This window comes from Lithobates pipiens, unplaced genomic scaffold (genome assembly GCF_037356315.1).
Source record: "Lithobates pipiens isolate NorthernLeopardFrog02 unplaced genomic scaffold, aLitPip1_a1.2 Scaffold_19, whole genome shotgun sequence".
Lineage (NCBI taxonomy): Eukaryota > Metazoa > Chordata > Amphibia > Anura > Ranidae > Lithobates > Lithobates pipiens.
In genome coordinates, this window is record NW_027507764.1 from 223850288 (window position 1) to 223871006 (window position 20719).

Consider the following 20719-nt stretch of genomic DNA (forward strand, 5'->3'; position numbering starts at 1 on the left):
ATGTGCTCCGCTGTATGTGCTTTTTTTAAAAAGTGTCACTTTTACTGATACCGAATTTTTACAGTAAATACATCCCGATCATGTGCCGTGCTAAGCCTGGCCCGCCTCCCTCCTCTCACGTCTCTCGAGTCCTGACGTCAGCGAGGAATTCTTACCCCGTCCCGCCTCTCTTCTGATATGCTAACTATAGTCAGAGGGCGGGGCTGAGAATTCCCCGCGGACGTCAGGACTTGAGAGGAGAGAGGCGGGAGGCAAGAGGCGGGCCGGTGTTGTGCTGAGAATGGTTTCCCCGTCGAAATCTGTTCCCCTAGCTCTCGGCTCAGATCGGAACTCCGCCTGTCCAGCCCTCTGCACTGCAGCTCCTCCTCCTCTACCCCGAATGCAAATCACACTTCCACCGTCCCCTGTACAATATTATTAGTCTTTTCTAGCCACACACATACACATATATATATATATATATATATATATATGTGTGTGTGTGTGTGTGTGTGTATGTATTAGTCCATCCACACATATATATAGTACAATATTATTACTCCTTCCATATAGTTCTGATCTGAGCTGAGAGCCAGGGGGAACAGATTTCGACAGGGAAACCATTCTCGGCACAACACCGGGCACGGCATATGATCGGGATGTATTTACTATGAAATGCGATATAGTGACACATTAAAAAAAAAAAAAAAAAAGCACATACTTTTTTAAATACAGCGGGACACATCATGCAATGTAACAGTAAGTAGAGTAGAAATGGGTTTGTACTCTACTTACACCTCACGCTGGCTGAATTTGATGGGCACAGGTGGCTGCGTTTGACGGGGCACAGGCGGCTGCGTTTGACGGGGCACAGGCGGCTGCGTTTGACGGGCACAGGAGGCTGTGTTTGATGGGTACAGGCATTTAATGGGCATAAGTGGCTGCGTTTGATGGGGGAGGTTCATTATTTTTCAGTTTGCTTGCGCCCCCCCAAAAATTTTGAGCACCAGCCGCCACTGGTCAGCACAGAGATGGTACAGGGAACTTCACAGGGCTGTTTGTAAGCTGTGGATTGTTATCCCTCCTGACCTCCCAGCAGCCGTGTGTGAATGTCTGTACCTTGTAGTGCACTTTAAGGGAGTGAGGTTATTTTTAATTCAAAGCGGAGTTCCAGTCAATTTTTTGTTTATTAAAAGTCAGCAGCTACAAAAAAAGTGTAACTTCTGACTTTTATTAAAAAGACACTAGGCGGCCCAAGCGGAAGTGGGAGCTCGTCGGCAATCGTGATTCATCGCGGAATCGAACCAGATAATCGTAATCGAATCGCGAGACCAGTGAAGATGTGAGACCCCTAAGTGTAAACCATATTGTGTCATGGGAAACAGTCACCCTAGTTTGGTTTTCTACTTCTTTAGCTAACTGCAGTGAATTTGCACAGCGATTTTCTTAACCCTTCTCATCAGAAGACGCTCCTGTCGAGGTATTAACTTCCAAAGCAACATCCTTTTATAATCAACTGTCTGCTGGACACCTGTTTAATTTATAATTTGATTCACCTGCAGTTGAATGCTTTTTACTTAGGATTTTGTTGTCTAAAATGTAGCTTTGCTTTCATTGGGGTGTACTCCTTTTTGCAACATGATCTTGAATGAATTTGTTAGGAAAAGTATTTTTTTGTGTGCGCAAATCAACAAATCTTGGTTGCAATCAATGGGCCGCATTTGTGGGAGTATTTAGTAGTATAGTGTGCCATAGAAAATTATGATTCTGTAAGGAAAGTAAAGGTTTTCTGACATATCTGTTGGGGTGTACTCATTTATGTTGAGCACTGTGTGCTTATTTGTATGTATGTGTGTGTGTGTGTGTGTGTATTTTATTCCTAAACCGATTTGGATGTACATACCCTCAAATTAAAGCAAACGGTGTGAATTTTCCGCCCATATTATAGAACTATAGGTGGAATATTTTTTGGTAAATGCCCGGAAAGAAAAAATGGTGCTTGTGTCCAAATATATATGGACCTAACTCTCTCTCATATATATATATATATATATATATATATATATATATATATATATATATATATATAATATTGTATGACTGTGCTTCTGTGTATGACTTCTGAGATATTAGGAACAGAGCTGCTAGTCTAACGTTTTGGTACAACAAACATAAAATACAAAAATTCTACTAAAGACAGCGCTGAATCCCACCTACTTTGAAAATGAAAATTCATATACATACAATAACACAAATAATATCAAAGCAAATATAAATATACGACCTAACAACTGGAGTATCTGGCGCTACCTTTTATCGGAAAATAATAATTATAAACACTTGAAAAGAAAATGTATTTTGGTGGAAAAAACAAAAAAATGGCAGCAGGTCCAATAACACACCAACCTGTCTCACATATATATATATATATCCAATTACTGCCACATGAAGATATTGGCTCCTTATCAAAGGAAAAACACAGTACAATCCTTTAGAACCCACTAACTCTAGTTCAGTACAAGAAAAAACAGTGACCTCTGCTAAAATCGCATAGATTGACCTATTGCGATTCAGACACGATTATGGTAAGTGTAATCTTATCTAATAGATTTTTTTTTAGACCATGTTAGAAAACTCTATAGTTTACCAAAAGAATTATATATAAATTCTGTGAGGAAAATCTAAATAACAGAAAGTGATACTTAATGCGACCATAATCTTGAAATCGCATGAGTATTAATAATGTGATTTATCCAACAACTCATCGGCTAAATTAGTAAATAAGTCTAATTTGCAAGTGCAAATATCATAATAATAAAGTACAGGTGAAGAATCAAAAATTGAATACTAAGGTGCAAAATATATATCACAACAAATACCCTGTGAGACAGGTTGGTGTGTTATTGGACCTGCTGGCATTTTTTTGTTTTTTCCACCAAAATACATTTTCTTTTCAAGTGTTTATAATTATTATTTTCCGATAAAAGGTAGCGCCAGATACCCCAGTTGTTAGGTCGTATTTATTGTTGTAGAAACCCCGTTTGGGGATTTTTTTCATTTTTGGGGGGGGGCTGCAACCTAAAAATATACATATATATACAGTTTTTGAGTCCATTGCCTGGGTTTGTCTATCCTACACCCAGAACTGATTAGCGCGGTTTCTCCAATCTTTAAAATATAAATATACAGTGCTAGTGTCTCAAAATTGACATATCCTAACATTCAGTGCAAAAAAAGTCCCACCAAATCAATAAATAATCTTGTGCAGTAATGGTTTAAACCTCTTATTACAATACATACACATAAAAGTGCCTTTGATTGTAACCACAGTTTATATATTCAGTAGTGCATATGCCTTTGACTTTAACCACAGTTTATATATCCAGTGCAAAGAAAAATAAATAGTCCCAATACGCCAGTGCATTGCTTACTGGTTATGGAAAACCCTCATCAATGTGTGCACTCTTCTATCACAAAATCGTCCATGTCTTTACTGTGCTTGAAAAAAAAAAGTTACCAAATTGCCATAACCTCTGCAACTGAGTGGTCATGGTCCGCATGTGTATACGCCCCAAGAGTATCAAACATTTTAGCCCCTGCATGGGTGTGACTTATTCTTCCAGCCAATGGTGAAATTAAATAAACATTCTTCCTGGAGTTAAGCAGCTTTTTCCAGCATTTTCTTTTCACTTTCAAGGCATCACAGATCTAAAAAGAAACATTACTAGTCACTGGAGAGTGGCAATTATGTATAAGACATTGTATAACATACCTTCACTTTGGGTGGTCACCAGACAGTCCAGCCTTCTTGAGTAGTTTTTTTCAGAGTTGGGCATATTATGAGCATCTTGTCCAGAATCAGGTTTGGTCATTTCTGAAAATGTCCAGTGATGACCCATATTCTTGTGTGACCTGAGCCCTGGCTCTCTGCAGGCTGAAACAGGCAGAGCATTTGTGCTGTCTCTAGGGCAGATAGCTAAACCTTCTTGTCCCAATAACTTCGGATACCATATTTCTTTGATCTCAGTTGCATTAGAACAACCAGGTGAAACTACAAAATAACAGAAATAGCCCTTAATAAGTACAATATTGCATACCTTACAGAAACTATGATCTACAATATAGGATGAGATAGTAAAAACGTACTTTGTAAGTTCTCTAAGGGGTGATGGCGATAGATTGAGAAATACATGTCTTCCTTCCTGAGTATCTTCTCAAAGGATGGTGGCTGATTCACTTCCTGTGAAGATATTACCCAGAATTCCCTGCTTACTAACAACTTTCTAAATTACACATACAATAAATTAAATAAAACAGAACAACTGCAGCAATACCAAAAAGGAAGCTAGATGGAGCCTGCACACCACTTATGATTGTCTTCTGTAAATTACACAGTTTACATGTAAATATAACAACACAGGTACAAATAACCAGCATAAATATCTGGTGGACAGAACAGCATTGTCCATTGCTGTGCCTCCTCCTTATTGATTTGGTGGGACTTTCTTTTTACACTGAATGTTTAAATATACAAATATTGAGACCCATGTACTTATTTTCATGTATGCTGCCATGTTATTTGAAATATTGTATGTATATGAATTTTCATTTTCACAGCAGGTGGCATTTAGAGCTGGCTTTAGTAAAAATGTATGAATTGGTACCTGATTAAGAGGTTTATGGTGGCTATCTGGGACCATTTGTAATCATAACAGATCTTAGGGACCCCAACCCTCCCTTGGTCCTAGGTTTTTACAGCAGTTGTTGGTTCAACCTAGCCCCAGTGGAGTCCCAGATGATCTTAAGAGTGAGGTATTGTAGAAAGCGAAGAATATGGAATGGAACGAGGATAGGTAAGACCCTAAACTAGTATAAAAGCTTTAGGAGAAAGGCCATTTTTATCATGCATTTGCAGCCAACTAAAAAATTGTGGGACTTGTCCGAAGTGTCTAATGGGCGTTTAAGATGTGCATTCTTTTTAAAAAGAAATAAAGTATCTGCTTTGTTAGGAAGAAGGTATGCAGTGATTGCTTCACAATAAAAGTTTTTTGCTAGATTTTTATCTCATTTCATCTTATGTAGTTTTCTAATAATGAAACATAATTTTTTAGGGAAAAACAGCTTGGATATCTAAGACTTGCAAAGACATACTTGGAGTGCCGAGAACCAAAACTGGCTATGAAGTGCCTAAACAAATCCAAAGAATTCAGTCTCTGTGCAGAACTTTGCAAGAAAAATGGAAAGGTAAGGGTTGTTAATTGATGTAGGAGAGCTGAAAAGTCAGACGTGATGGTCTGCTTTTAATTTTATGAAGGTTTAGAAATACCCAATTTACTGGTCTAATGGAACTATGATTGAACAATATACTTTTTCTTTGATGGCAAATGTGCCCATGTTTGATTTGCCAAGGATTTGGTGAATCGCATTTGGCAAACTTGAACTTAGAGTCAAATCCGATTTGAAGTTTGTGGGGGTGTATGAGACAGAATTTAACAATTTTAAGGGATGTTTGGCAAACTGCTGTCAATTATGGGTGACATGTCCCAATGCAAAACATGATTTAAAACGTGCTCTACATGTGGTCTTGAGGACAATGCTAGAAATACATAAATCCTTAAACTTTTTGTTTTTTGATGAAGTGGTGGATGGTTAATTGCCAAGCACTAGTTATGAACAGTACTGGATAAATAACCATTGGGCAAATGTTGCTCTGGTTAATGGTTCTGAATCAAGCCAATATTGGATGGCTCAGTTCAGACAGTGTACCAATCCAATCTGAGTGACTCTTTATGTTGTGATCACTAACTGATGACAGATTGCAGTGATCACACAATTACTAAGCTCCATGGTTTAGCCACTTCAGTGCAAACATTTTTCCTTGAAAAATTTTGGAAAAACTGGATCACCTTGGGGTGTTTGGTTTCCATAATGGTCAATTTGATCATCAGATAGTTTTTATTGACCATTTTGTAGGTTTTACAAAAAAAACTTGCGTACAAAAAAACAAACACAAAAAGAACAATGGGACAAAAAATACAATTAAAGGGACAGTAGCCTTGTAAACCCACCCAAAGTCAGCATGAAGAGCATCCATGGACATGACAAAAACAATAATTACAATTGCATCATAAATGGAAATATACAGTAAACGGTGAGGGGAAAAGTATTTGATTCCCCTGCTGATTTTGTACGTTTGCCCACTGACAAATGAATAGACGTCTTCTATACAACAAGCTGAGATTAGGAGCACTCCCTTAAAGGGAGTGCTCCTAATCTCAGCTTTTTACCTGTATAAAAGACACCTGTCCACAGAAGCAATCAATCAGATTCCAATCTCTCCACCTCGGCCAAGACCAAAGAGTCGTGCAAGGATTTAGAGGACAAGATTGTAGACCTATACAAGACTTGAATGGGCTACAAGACTATCGCATTGTGAGAGGGTGACAACAGTGGGTGCGTTATTATTCGCAAATGGAAGAAACAGAAAATAACTGTCAATCTTTTAATGATCATGTGAAAGGTGAGGAAGCAACCCAGAACTACATGGGCGAGTCTTGTCAATGATCTCAAGGCAGCTGGGGCCATAGTCCCCAAGAAAACAATTGGTGTCACTATGTCGTGAAGGACTGAAATCCCGCAGTGCCCGCTAGGTCCCCTTGCTCAAGAAAGCACATGTACAGGTCTGTATGAAGTTTGCTAATGATCATCTGAATGATTCAGAGGAGAACTGGATGAAAGTGTTTGGGTCAGATAGAGACCAAAATTAAGCTCTTTGGCATCAGTTCAACTCGCTGTGTTTGGAGGAGGAGGCATGCTGACTATGACCCCAAGAACACCATCCCCATTGTCAAAACACGGAGGTGGAAACATTATGCTTTGGGGGTGTTTTTCTACGAAGAGGACAGGACCACTTCCCTGCATCACAGGGACAATGGACAGGACCATGTACCGTCAAATCTTGGGTGAGAACCTCCTTCACTCCGCCAGGGCGTTAAAAATGGGTCGTGAATGGGTATTCTTGCATTAAAACGACCCAAAATACACCCCCAAGGAAACAAAGCTCAAGGAGAAGCACATTAAGGTCCTTGATTGGCCTAGCCAGTCTCCAGACCTTAATCCCATAGAAAATATGTGGCGGGATATGAAGGCTCTCGATACCAAACGTCAGCCTCAGAACATTAATAACCTGGAAAGGGTCTGCAAAGAGGAGTGGGACAAAATCCCTCCTGAGATGTGGGCAACCCTTGTGGCCAACTTCAAGAAATGTCTGACCTCTGTGATTGCCAAGAAGGGTTTTGTCACCAAGTTATGTTTTTTGCGAATGGGTCAAATATCTATTTCACTCATTAAAATGCAAATCAATTTATAACTTTTTTTTTTAAATGCATTTTCTGGATATTTTTGTTCTGTCTCAATGTAAAATAAACCTACTATTAAAATTATAGACTGATCATTTCTTTGTCAGTGGGCAAACATACAAAATCAGCAGGGATCAAATACTTGTATGTCTTACTGAGCTGATCGGTAATGTATGACATACTCCCCAACTCTCCCAGGGGACAGCGAGTAAATCAAGATTTTGTAATGTAAACCATCACAAGTATACCAACGGGAAAAAAATCTACTGTCTCTACTAGGTAAAAAAAAAAGGAATACAGATACAACCAGAGCCTGCCTTGAAGACAGTGCTCACCTGCCACTCGATTTACAATTTGAGACCTGCTAAGTGACTATGCATCTAGAATTGTAAATACCAGAGCATGAGCCAAGTGATTTGTTATACACATTAATTAACATTGAAAAATCGCAAGGACACTAAAGTCAACAGAGCTAGACCTGGGGTCAGGAACCATGGATCCCATAGCTTTTTAAATCTCTGAGGGGTGCCCCTTTGAAAGATGTGGCGCTCTTAACCACCTCAGCTCCAGAAGGTTTTTTTTTGATACGGCACTGCATTACTTTAACTGACAGTTGCACGGCTGTGCGACTGTACCAAAATAAAATGTGTCCTTTTTTCCCACAAATAGAACTTTCTCTTTGTGGTATTTGATCACCTCTGTGCTTTTTTATTTTAATTTTTTTTATATACAATTATATATATTTATAAACAAAAAAAGAAACAAAACCATATTTTTTTACTTTCTGCTATAAAACACATCCAATGAAAAGAAAAAAAAAATCAAATTTCTTTATCATTTTAGCCCAATATGTATCCTACATATTTTTGATAAATCCAATCCCAATATGCGTATATTGATTGGTTTGCGCAAAAGTTATTGTTTACAAACTACGGGAAATATTTATGGAATTTTTATTTTTAGTAGTAATGGTGGCGATCAGCAGTTTATATCAGGACTGCGACATTGCAGCGGACAAATCAGACACTAAGTGACACCAATACGATGATCAGTGCTAAAAGTATGCACTGTCACTGTACTAATGACGCTGGCAGGTAAGAGGGTTGACATCAGGGGCGATCAAAGGGTTAAATGTGTGCCTAGGGAGTGCTTACTAACTGTGGAAGAGGTGCTTATACTGTGGGAAGGCAGATATCCGTGTTCCTGCTTTGGAGGAACACAGGATCACTACCTTCCATTCTCACAGAACAGTGATCTGTCTTTTTTACATAGGCAGAACACCATTCTGCTTCTCTCCCAAATGATCAACGGTTCCCGTGGACATAGTCAACTGGACTTGCACGCCCCAGACGCGGAAGTACAGGATCCCGTACAGGTACATGATTCTGCACAGGAGAGCCGTCTTGCCGCTGTACTGTATACAAAAAGGTTGTCTTTGGGTAATAGACATATGAGTGCTGCCAGCATTGCTGCAGAGGTTTAAGGGGTGGGGGGTCAGCCTGTCAGTGCTCAGACCATACGCCACACACTGCATCAAATTGGTCTGTATGGCTGCTGTCCCAGAAGGAAGCCTCTTCTAAATATGCACAAGAAAGCCCGCAAACAGTTTGCTGAAGACAAGCAGACTAAGGACATGGATTACTGCAACTATGTCATGTTGTCTGATGAGAACAAGATAAACTTGGTTCAGATGGTGTCAAGCATGTGTGGCAGCAACTGGGTGAGGAGTACAAAGACAAGTGTGTCTTGCCTACATTCAAGCATGGTGGGGGAAGTGTCATGGTCTGGGGCTTCATGAGTTCTGCCAGCACTGGGGAGCTACAGTTCATTGAGGGAACCATGAAGGCCAACATGTACTGTGACATACTGAAGCAGAGCATGATCCACTCCATTCGGAGACTGGGCTGCAGGGCAGTATTCCAACATAAAGACCCCAAACACAACTCCAAGACTGCCCCTGACTTGCTAAAGAAGCTGAGGATAAACGTGATGGACTGGCCAAGCATGTCTTAAGACCTTAACCCTATTGAGCATCTGTGGGGCGTCCTCAAACAAGGTGGAGTGCAAGGTCTCTAACATCCACCAGCTCTGTGATGTCATCATGGAAGGGTGGAAGAGGACTCCAGTGGCAACCTGTGAAGCTCTGTTGAACTCCATGCCCAAGAGGGTTAAGGCAGTGCTGGAAAATAATGGTGGCCACACAAAATATTGACACTTTGGGCCCTGTTTTTTTGCCAGCAGTTTAGACATTAACCAGTTAACCTGCCCATAGCAAAATGACGGCTACAGGCAGTTGCTTAACACTGGGAGGGCGTACTATGACGTCCTACCAGAATTCCACTCGTGTGCGCCCCCTGGGACATGCTCTCGAACATCCATGACCGCTCATCGCGGCCGTTTACCACGTGATCGCTCCGTCAAATGACGGAGCAATCACTTGTAAACAAACCAGTGTCATGACGCTGGTTCCTCCCTCCCCTGTCTGTACCAATCGGTACAGTGTGAGAGGGGAGAGATCAGTGGCAGCAGCGCTGGGGGCTAGATCTGTAGTGCCCACTGCGCTGCTCACCGAAATTAACCCTGCAATGCCCTGCCGATACTCTGCAATGCCCTGCCAATACTCTGCCATAAACTGCCATACCCAGCCATACTCTGCCATACCCAGCCATGCTTGACCCTGCTCGATAGAGGTGCGCATCTTCACTGACCTCACGTTCCGATTTGATTACGATTATTATGTCACCGTTTCGATTCGATTCCGCGATGCATCACAATGCATCATGATTACAGCGCAAGTGCGCATGGTTTTCATCAAAAAAATTCAAGCAGTCAGGAGAACTCCTTTTTTTTATTCTATCTGTTCTTTTTAAAAAAAAAGACAACACTCCCTGCATGTATAAAAAGTCTAAACATAGCAGACAACAACTTAAAGGAGCCCCAGGCTCTCCCCCAAAATACTAGGGGAGGTGGTCAGAGACTGCGGACATAGTACAGGAGGTGGTCAGAGACTGCGGACATAGTACAGGAGGTGGTCAGAGACTGCGGACATAGTACAGGAGGTGGTCAGAGACTGCGGACATAGTACAGGAGGTGGTCAGAGACTGCGGACATAGTACAGGAGGTGGTCAGAGACTGCGGACATAGTACAGGAGGTGGTCAAAGACTGGGGAAATGATACATGAGATCAGCAGTTAAGTATGATATTTTTTTTATTTGAAAGAAAAAAGAATGCCCTTTAGAGCCGATTCACACAGGGGCGACTCAGATCTGACTTCAGGTCGCCTCAAGTAGCGCTACATTAAAAAATCAATGTAAGTAAATGAGAGCCATCCTAATGCACACTAAAGTCGCTCCGACTTCAGAAAAGGTTCCTGTACTACTTCAATCCAACTTGTAGGCGACTGGTACCCATTGATTTCAATGGAGGTCGCCTCCAAGTCGGATCTCCATCTATACGGAGGCGACTCTCACAGAGTTATCAGCGCTCAAGAGGAAACTCTACGCCAAATTTATTTAAAAAAATTGGCATGGGTTCCCCCTCCTAGAGCATGCCAGGCCCTTAGGTCTGGTATGGATTTTAAGGGGAACCCCCTACTCCGAAAAAACGGCGTGGGGGTCCCCCCCAGATCCATACCACACCCTTATCCGAGAACGCTACCCGGCCAGCCAGCAGGAAAGGGGGTGGGGGCGAGCGCCCCCCCCCCGAGCCGTACCAGGCCGCGTGCCCTCAACATGGGGGGGTGACTTGGGGAAGGGGGGCCTCGCGGCCCCCCACCCCAAAGCACCTTGTCCCCATCTTGATGAGGACAAGGGCCTCTTCCCGACAACCCTGGCCGTTGGTTGTCGGGGTCTGCGAGCAGGGGGCTTATCGGAATCCGTGAGCCCCCTTTAATAAGGGGCCCCCCACCCTATGTGAATGAGTATGGGGTACAATGTACCCCTACCCATTCACCTGTGAAAAAAAAATGTAAAAAAAAACACAACACACAAGGATTAAAATAGTTTATTGCACAACTCCGGGGGTCTTCTTCCGTCTTCGGGGGTCTTCTCGTCGGACTCCTCCGCTATCTTCTGCTAGCTCTTTTGCTAACAGAGGAGCCCGGCTTTCTTCTTCGCTGCCGCCCTCTTCTTCCGACTTCGGGGGTCTTGTCCCCCTCTTCGGTTCTTCTTGCCGGGCCACCGCGCCTTCTTCTAGCTCTTTTACAAGCGGTGGCCCGGTCTTCTGTTGCCACTGTCGCCGTCTTCTGTTCTTCTCTTCTGGAGATGTTGCCTCGTCGCTGTCTCCGGTCACTATGACAGGACACGCGGCGTGCGGCGACTTATATAGGGACATCGCTGGATGATGTCCCCGCCCATTATGAAGTCACAGTCCCAGCATCCTCTGGGACTGTGACATAATGGGCGGGGACATCATTCGGCGATGTCCCTATATAAGTCGCTGTGGCGAAGAAGAAAGCCGGGCTCCTCCGCTAGCAGAAGATAGCGGAGGAGTCCGGCGAGAAGACCCCCGAAGACGGAAGAAGACCCCCGGAGCTGTGTAATAAACTATTTTAACCCTTGTGTGTTGTGTTTTTTTTTTTTTTTATTCACAGGTGAATGGGTAGGGATACATTGTAACCGGCGTAGGGGGTTTCCCTTAAACTCCATACCAGACCTAAAATGGAAGTAAACCCTTCCAAACAACTTTGACCTACAGGTAAGCCTAGATTAAGGCTTACCTGTAGGTCCAAGTAATATCTCCTAAACCTATATGGTTTAGGAGATATTTGCCCGAAAATGGGCACCGCTGTCTACGGCGCATGCGCCGTAGACAGCGGCGCGCATGCGCACTAAATGCGGCAAGTCCAAGAATGGATTTGCCAAATTTGTCGACTCCCGTGCGCATGCGCGGGAGTGACGTCATCGCGGCCTCGCCGTATGACAGCGGCAGAGCTGCGAGGCGCGACTCCCGTGCGCATGCGCGGGAGTGACGTCATCGCGGCTTCGCCGCTGTCATTGGTCGGAGCTGCGAGACGCCACCAGCAAGATGGACGCGGCGGACTACAGGGATCAGCGGCGACTTCGCTGGCTCCTGTGTCAGGTAAGTGACACATAATGAGCTACTATGCGATGCATAGTAGTCCATTATGCTTTACCTTTGCAGGGAAAAAAAGAGGAAGTAAACCCATCAGGGTTTACTTCCTCTTAAGGGCCTTGTATGATCTCGGAGGGTAAAGTTCCCCCTTCAGAGCTCATTCTATGATTGGCTACGGCAAAAGTCACCTGGCCTGGGGCGACTTAGTCGTGTTGTAAGTCGCCGCAAGTCGTGTTGAAAATCGTGTTGCCCCTGTGTGAACCGACCCTTAGTATCACTTTAACAAATCCATTGAGTCTTTTGGCAGCAACTTGGATTGTAATGGTCAACATCACAGGTCAACATCACTGAAAAAAAAGGAAGACATTCCAATCAGTAAGAAATATACTGCTTGCAGATCAGTAGATGGTTCCAGAGGGGAGGGATGATAGGGAAATCACAGGAAGAAATTTGACAATAAAAGTTTGTGCAGCCCCCAATGTGTTAGGCACACAGTGTACACACACTGGATAGTTGCAGCAATTGGGGGGGGGGGGGGGTGCCACTTCTATACACTCACCGACACATATATCAAGCATGACAGGCTTATCTCTCACCTCCGGAGCACTCCTACCAACCCCCCTCCTCCTCTCAGCTTGTTTCCTGAAGCCAACTCAGAGACACAAAGCTGCAGTGATCTCTGTGTGTCTCCGCTCCATGCAGTGATCTGTGTGTCTCAGCTCCGTGCGATCCCGGCGCCCGCCCATCGGGGAGATGTCCAGTGTCACTCTCCAAAGCTACAAATCCCAGAGGAGGGGGAGAGCATGGGTGGGGGCAGTACTCTGAGGCTACATTGTCCATGAGGATGGGACAGCATCAGGCACAGCCAGCCGATGGGCGGCTTGTCATTCCAGCAAAGACACTGCTGTGCAGGGGGAGGGGGAGGAGCCGGAATGACGTCATGCACAATCGATTATGCTGGATACCACATCGATGCCGAATCGGGAAAGGGTATAAGTGGGATACATCACTACGCTGATCATTTTCAACACCCCAAATGCTCGGCTGTACCATTGTTGACTCGTCGCCCCCATAATTTCCAGTTTGGCTTTGAATGCAGCCACTTTATCAGCAGACTTAAACACAGTTCTCATTCTCCCCTGAAGTGACAGATTGAGTTCGTTGAGCGGGTTAAATATGTCACACAAGTAAGCAAGTTTTGTGACCCATTCTGTGACACTGAAATGTGCTGCAAGTGGTGACTGTTTTTCAGAAAGAAATCTCTGGAGCGGCTCTCGTAACTCTGCTCAGTGATCTACTGTTAGAAAGCCATCTCACTTCTGTGTATAAGAGAAGACGTGTGTGCTCTGCATCCATCTCCTCACAGAGCTGTTCGAACAGACGTGAGTTAAGGGCATGTACTTTAATGTGGTTGATTATTTTAATCACAGCCTGCAAAACGTTGTTCAGTTCAGGTGACATTTTTCGGCTAGCCAGTATTTTTCTATGGAGGACACAGTGCGTAGACTCACATTCGGAAGCAACCTCCTTGACCCGAGTGGTAAAACCAGAAAGCCGCCCAGTCATGGCAGCAGCTCTATCCGTGCATACACCAACACAAAACGACCAATTCCGTTTTCCTGACATATACTCATTTAAAGAATTGAACAATTCTGCAGCTGTGGTGTTGGTCGGCAAGAAGAGTGCACATAGCATATCCTCATGGACATCCTCCTGAAAAACATATCGAACAAAAACGAGCATTGTTGCCTTGTTGTCAACATCAGTAGACTCATCGACTTGTATGGCATACCATGGTGACTCCTTAATTCTCTCTATCAGTTGCGTTTCAATATCCTCTGCAATTTCATTTATTTGTCTAGCTACAGTGCTAGCCGAAAGAGGAACATGCGCCACCTTTTCAACCGCAGCCTCTCCTAAAATTTCACGGCAAATGTCCTTTGCAGCAGGCAGGATCAACTGTTCTCCGATTGTAAATGGTTTCTTAGATTTAGCAATACGGTTAGCCACTAAGAATGAGGCTCTCAATGCAGACGCATTTATCGAAGAGGTGGTCTTCAATAATTGCTTCTGTCCTTCGTGTTCACGTTTTTTTCTTTTGAAAAACTCAACCGGCTTGTCTTTTAATGAAGGGTGTTTGGTCTCCATATGGCGAAGCAGTTTTGAAGGTTTCATGGCTTCATTGGATAGCCGCTCACCACATATTATACAAAGCGGGTTTGGAGAATGTGAATCACCTGATGCAATGAACCCATAATTTAAATAGGACTCTTGGTATTTTCTTTTAAATGCAGCTTTCTTTTTGTTTGCAGTCTTAGAACAGTCTTCTGTTGTCTCATCATTCAGTCTTTGCCCCTTTTCAAAAAAGCTCTGCAGTGATGTTTGTTTTTTACTCATTTTGGCTAGTTGGCAAAGCCTGCCACCAGATGGGAATTGCCACTGCTGCGGCCTGTCTTCAGATGGAAATTGCCACTGCTGCGGCCTGTCTTCAGATGGGAATTGCCACTGCTGCGGCCTGTCTTCAGATGGGAATTGCCACTGCTGCGGCCTGTCTTCAGATGGGAATTGCCACTGCTGCGGCCTGTCTCCAGATGGGAATTGCCACTGCTGCGGCCTGTCTCCAGATGGGAATTGCCACTGCTGCGGCCTGTCTCCAGATGGGAATTGCCACTGCTGCGGCCTGTCTCCAGATGGGAATTGCCACTGCTGCGGCCTGTCTCCAGATGGGAATTGCCACTGCTGTGGCCTGTCACTGCTGCAGCCTGTCTTCAGATGGGAATTGCCACTGCTGCGGCCTGTCACCAGATGTGGATTGCCACTGCTGTGACCTGTCACCAGATGTGGATTGCCACTGCTGTGACCTGTCACCAGATGTGGATTGCCACTGCTGTGACCTGTCACCAGATGTGGATTGCCACTGCTGCGACCTGTCACCAGATGTGGATTGCCACTTTTCTGCCCCCAGATGTGGATTGTCACTGTCAGCTGCGAGCAGATGTGGATTGTCACTGTCACCTGCCACCAAAGCGTAACAGATTGTCACTAATTGGTTTTATTATAACAGTCCCACTATAAAAGTATTATAACGGTCCCAGTATAAAAAGTATTATTAAAAGTCCTAGTATAAAAGTATTATTAAAAGGATTATTAAAAGTCCCAGTATAAAAATAGTATTAAACGTCCCAGTATAGAAATAATATTAAATGTCCCAGTATAGAAATAATATTAGATGTCCCATGATAGAAATAATATTAGATGTCCCAGTATAGAAATAATATTAGATGTCCCAATATAGAAATAATATTAGATGTCCCATGATAGAAATAATATTAAATGTCCCAGTATAGAAATAATATTAGATGTCCCGTGATAGAAATAATATTAGATGTCCCATGATAGAAATAATATTACATATCCCGTGATAGAAATAATATTAGATGTCCCATGATAGAAATAATATTACATGTCCCATGATAGAAATAATATTAGATGTCCCATGATAGAAATAATATTAAATGTCCCATTGCAGAAATAATATTTAATGTCCCATTGCAGAAATAATATTTAATGTCCCATTGCAGAAATAATATTAGATGTCCCACTGCAGAAATAATATTTAATGTCCCGTGATAGAAATAATATTAGATGTCCCGTGATAGAAATAATATTAGATGTCCCGTGATAGAAATACTATTAGATGTCCCGTGATAGAAATACTATTAGATGTCCCATTGCAGAAATAATATTTAATGTCCCATTGCAGAAATAATATTTAATGTCCCATTGCAGAAATAATATTTGATGTCCCATTGCAGAAATAATATTTGATGTCCCATTGCAGAAATAATATTAGATGTCCCATTGCAGAAATAATATTAGATGTCCCATTGCAGAAATATTTGATGTTCCATTGCAGAAATAATATTTAATGTCCCATTGCAGAAATTATATTAATTTCCCATTATAAAAATATTAGGAGTGCAGAGTGCACTGTACTTACTGTTCCAGCATGGGAGTGAGGGGAGGAGCCGTTGGAGACTGCGGGAAAGTAAGTTCAGTGAGGGTGGGCGGGGAGAGATGAGGTCACTCTCTCTCTCTCTCTCTCTCATTAGCCGCCGCTTCTCTGTGTAGCCAGCTTATGGTAGGGCGGGACAGCGGCGCTCCTGTGCGTAGCGCAGAGGGATGAGGTCATCTCTCTGCTTGTTCGGCCGGCCGCACCGCTGACAGTTTTCTCCGTCAGCGGTGAAGCTGAAGCCTTAGCCGGCCGCGCCCCGGGGGTTGATGATCTCGGACCTGACAGTGTCCTTTGTCCTTGGAGCTGCGTGGCCCGGGGGTTGATGACCCCTGCTGTATATCACATGTGTGCTGCCATGAATTAGCGGCAGAAAAGGAAAATTGTATACAATTTTTCTTTTTCAGGTAGCCTAAAGTAGAACTATAGGCAAAACCTTTTTGCCATCTTTGACTCAATGGGCAGATTTACCTTCACTTCCTGTCCCATAGTCAAACAGGAAGTGAGAGTAAAATCCCTGCAAATTAAGGGAATGTTTTGGGTACCTCCAGGTCACTAGAAATAGTGTCCTAATTGGAATATTTCCCCTCTACTACTTTTCTGGGGACATCCCAAAATATGGGATTTTTTTACTTTCAATGATAACGGCAAACAGGGCAAATACAGAGAGTGATTCTCCCTAATGGGGTCACAGACAGTCCTAAAAACTGACAAGTTTTCTAACCCCTCTCCACTCCATCCAAAAATAAAAAAAAGTTTTGCCTTTAGTTATACTAAACTTTTTAGACAGCAGTAATGCATGCTTTCTCATTAACCACTTGACACCAGGCCATTTTTTGCAATACAGCACTAGTATACCCAAATAAAATGTCTGTCCTTTTGTTCCTACAAATTTTTTGGTGGTATTTGATCACCTCTGCAGTTTTTATTTTTTGTGCTGTAAACATATAAAAAAAGGCCAATTTTGAAAAAAAAAAGTTTTAAAAAACAGTATGTTTTACTTTCTGCTATAAAACATGCCCAATAAAAATGTAAAAAAAATCAAATTTCTTCATCAATTTAGGGCAGTATGTATTCTGCTCGATCATTTTTTTTTTTTTTTTTTTTATTTTTTTTTTTTAATTGCTGCACACGGAATGCATGAACATAAAAACAACCTTCTGCCTTTACAAACCCATTAAGTAAGGCAGCTGCTAGACCTGCTGGCTATAATTCAAAGGTCACGCAGTGCATTATGGTTTTATCAGCATATTAATTCCTCACAAATGTGAATCTCAAAGCCACAGGGGGGTGTGAACCTCATTCCTGGTATAATTGTGCAAAAAATCAAATCTTAGTTTAATGTAAATAAACGTATCGGTGTGTGTTCAGGTTAGCTAAGTATTATTATTAATATTATTATTCTTTTTTTATATATCTGAATGTGTATGTATTAGTAATACAGAAGCTATGAGAAGGTGTTATGTAATTTGTGGTCCTACTTTATTCTTTTAGAATACCAGCATTGGGAATGACACAGTTCCTTTTTTCTTGACACTAGGCAGAACACAGCACCACCTATGGGTAGTCCTAGGTGGTATAACCCCCCCCCCTCTGCTTTAGGCAAGACAGTTATTTCTGCTTAGCGTTTCAGATATGAAGACCTAGTTCCCTGCTGGCACCTGTGGTTCCATGGCTTTTGTTTCCTGGGATTTTTTACTGCGGAGATCTTCACTCAACTGCTAGCATGGGCAATGAGCTGGATAATCTAGATCCAGTGGTCACCCCAGTCTGGCCTATGGGCACATGCAGACCTTTAGCTATGTTTGCCTCATTCCCCTCGGTGGACAGCACCCCATATTCAGCAGCAAGATGTCCTGTTGAGATTGGTATACCTGTTTCGTTCTGGAGACATACGTGACATACCCCCTCTCCCCTGTACCCTTGTGGGTGGCTTGGTGGGTTTGCATACTCTATACCCTTCTATCCCTGTATGTTATGTGCCAAGTTCTGCATGCAGCGTCCTTGTGCCAAGGCACCAAGGAGGCAGACACAGTATTGCTGGAAGCATATTGCTCTGTGGCAGTTCACTCTCCTGTGGAGCATGTAGTCCTGGAAGGTCCCTGGATGGCGGGCGGCCCAAGCCAAAGGGGTCCACTGCCCCCTGGGTGACTGCTTTTATATGGGCCCCCTTTACCCCTCCTCCCTGGGCAATAGATGGACCTGGGGGTGTGGAGTGCACAACTCAGTTTCTGCTGCGGTTTCCCTGCCTTGGTCAGTGGGTGTTCTGGGCTCTCCCGTGGTTTTGCGTACTGTGTGGTTGGGCACCTTCACTAAGTTAGACCGTGGCACAGTGCTACTTTTCCCCATTAGGAAGGTAATTCTGGGTGATCCTAGCTTTACCTGCATTGTGGTGTCCCCTGGATGTACCTAGCCGTCAGTTTTTACCTACATGACGCTTTGGGGTTATCTGGGGGAGGCTAGACGCTTCTGGAGGTTTTTAGGATCATTTTTCTCTCCAGTGTTGCCTGTGGCCCCCTGCGTGTTTTTACTTGGTGGGCTTTGGTCCCCCCTTGGTGACCTCAGAGTGTCTTTACTGTTGCCTTGCATTTACTGTCTGCCTGTGTTGCAGCTTGTTGCTATGTGGAAGCCTGTGTTGGCTACTTCCTGTTGTACTTACCACTTTTTACATGCTTTTTGGAGCCTGGAGAATTTGTTGATTTAACCACCGACGTTTTCGTCCACACTATGTTTACCATTGCCAGTGTGGCACTGCGGCCTGTGTTTGTCTTGGCCCTGGTGTCTCAGACATTTATGTTCATTGGGCATTTCCCGATCAGTATCCTGTAGCTTCAAGCAATTTTGACTGTCTCTGCAGCATTGAATCATGCTGGAAGCTCATCTGATTTGGATTCAGTGGAACAACGCCATAGCGCTGGAATACATCCACCAATGGGGAGGAACCAGAATTGTTGCTGCAGCAGGACTGGTAGTTTGAATCCTATTCTGAGCAGAATTTCACAATCCCATCATTTTCGATATGAACATTTCAGGCACATTTTACAGGTGTGTTTCCTCAGCTGGCAGTGACTGGCCGTGGGGGAAAGGGGTTCCTATTCCCAGTGGTGTTTTCAGAATCTGTATTGTATATGGGGAATGGACTTCCTGGCCTCCAGGTAGAACGAATTGGACCGACGCTTTGCAGGTACTGCCAGATCTTCAGGATCCTCTGGCCCAAGGGATGTTTTTGTTATCCTGTTTCACAATCGCTTGCTTTAACAGTATGGCTGTTAGGGAGATGAAGACAGTATGTTGAAACGCATTGAGCTGCGATGTTATCCCACACGTGGCACACGGGGGAGGAGCTCTGCAGTTTGTTGGTTGGGTAGGTGGAGACTATGGCGACCTCCCCTATCTATAAACAGTAGATTGGCGGCCATCCAGTGGCCATCTTATGATGCTTGTGATAGTTTAGTGCTACTTGAGCACTTTTAAAATGCAAGTTGCTTTCTCATTGTTTAGTTGCTTTTTAATACCACAACATCAGTCTATGAGAAGTAATTTTTTTAATTTGGGCATTCTTCTTAACATACAGAATTGTGATGGATCAATAAACGCTTGTATTGTGGAGATGCAGGAGTTATGTATTTGTGGTCTTGCTGAACATTGGATGTTGCACATTTTGGCCATTCCTCTGAGCGTTAGAAGGCGTGGCTGATTATAATAGGTGGCCCTTGGATTTGTGTTCTGTGATATATGCATAGATTGACCTTTCTATAATTTGAGGGTCACAGCAGCTGTGGAGTGCATTCCTATTAGGTGTAAGTGCACGTGGTGATTATCATTTGGAATACTTAAATTAATAACAGTTTTGAAGTTTTATATTAGGATGTTTTTGAACACTTTATATGTATTGATAACTTATTTTCCTTAATACAATTTTGATCACAATTTGATTGATATAAGCGCTGCTCATTATGATTATAAGGGGCATCTTAGTCGGTTATTGCTATGATACTAAAATGAAGGACATCTATTACTGGCAAGGTCTATCATTAAGCATGAAAGGCGTACTTCACACCAAAAGTTTCTGTATGGGACAAATCTTCTATTTCTTGCAGCTGCGCCTGGACCAAAATTGTCTCTCAGCACATTCAAGGTCTTCTGTCTTCCTTGTTTATCTTGTTTCAGAGACCATAAAGCCTTTCATTCCTTGATTTAGACTTTTTGTATAGGGAATCTCCAATGAAGTGCCATTTGTTCATTCCCCTATGACTCCCATTTATTTATTTATTTATTTTATTTAGTGGTGTGCGA

General features: G+C 43.0%; 1 protein-coding gene across 4 annotated transcripts in view; it reads left to right on the forward strand.

Moving 5' to 3' along the window:
* Window positions 1–20719, forward strand: part of TRANK1 (tetratricopeptide repeat and ankyrin repeat containing 1) — a 389483-nt gene that overhangs the window by 300226 nt on the left and 68538 nt on the right. For all 4 annotated transcript variants that reach the window (XM_077491750.1, XM_077491748.1, XM_077491751.1 and 1 more), the window contains one exon: window positions 5091–5223. In XM_077491750.1, coding sequence (XP_077347876.1) covers window positions 5091–5223 — 133 coding nt within the window. The remainder of the gene's footprint in view (window positions 1–5090; window positions 5224–20719) is intronic.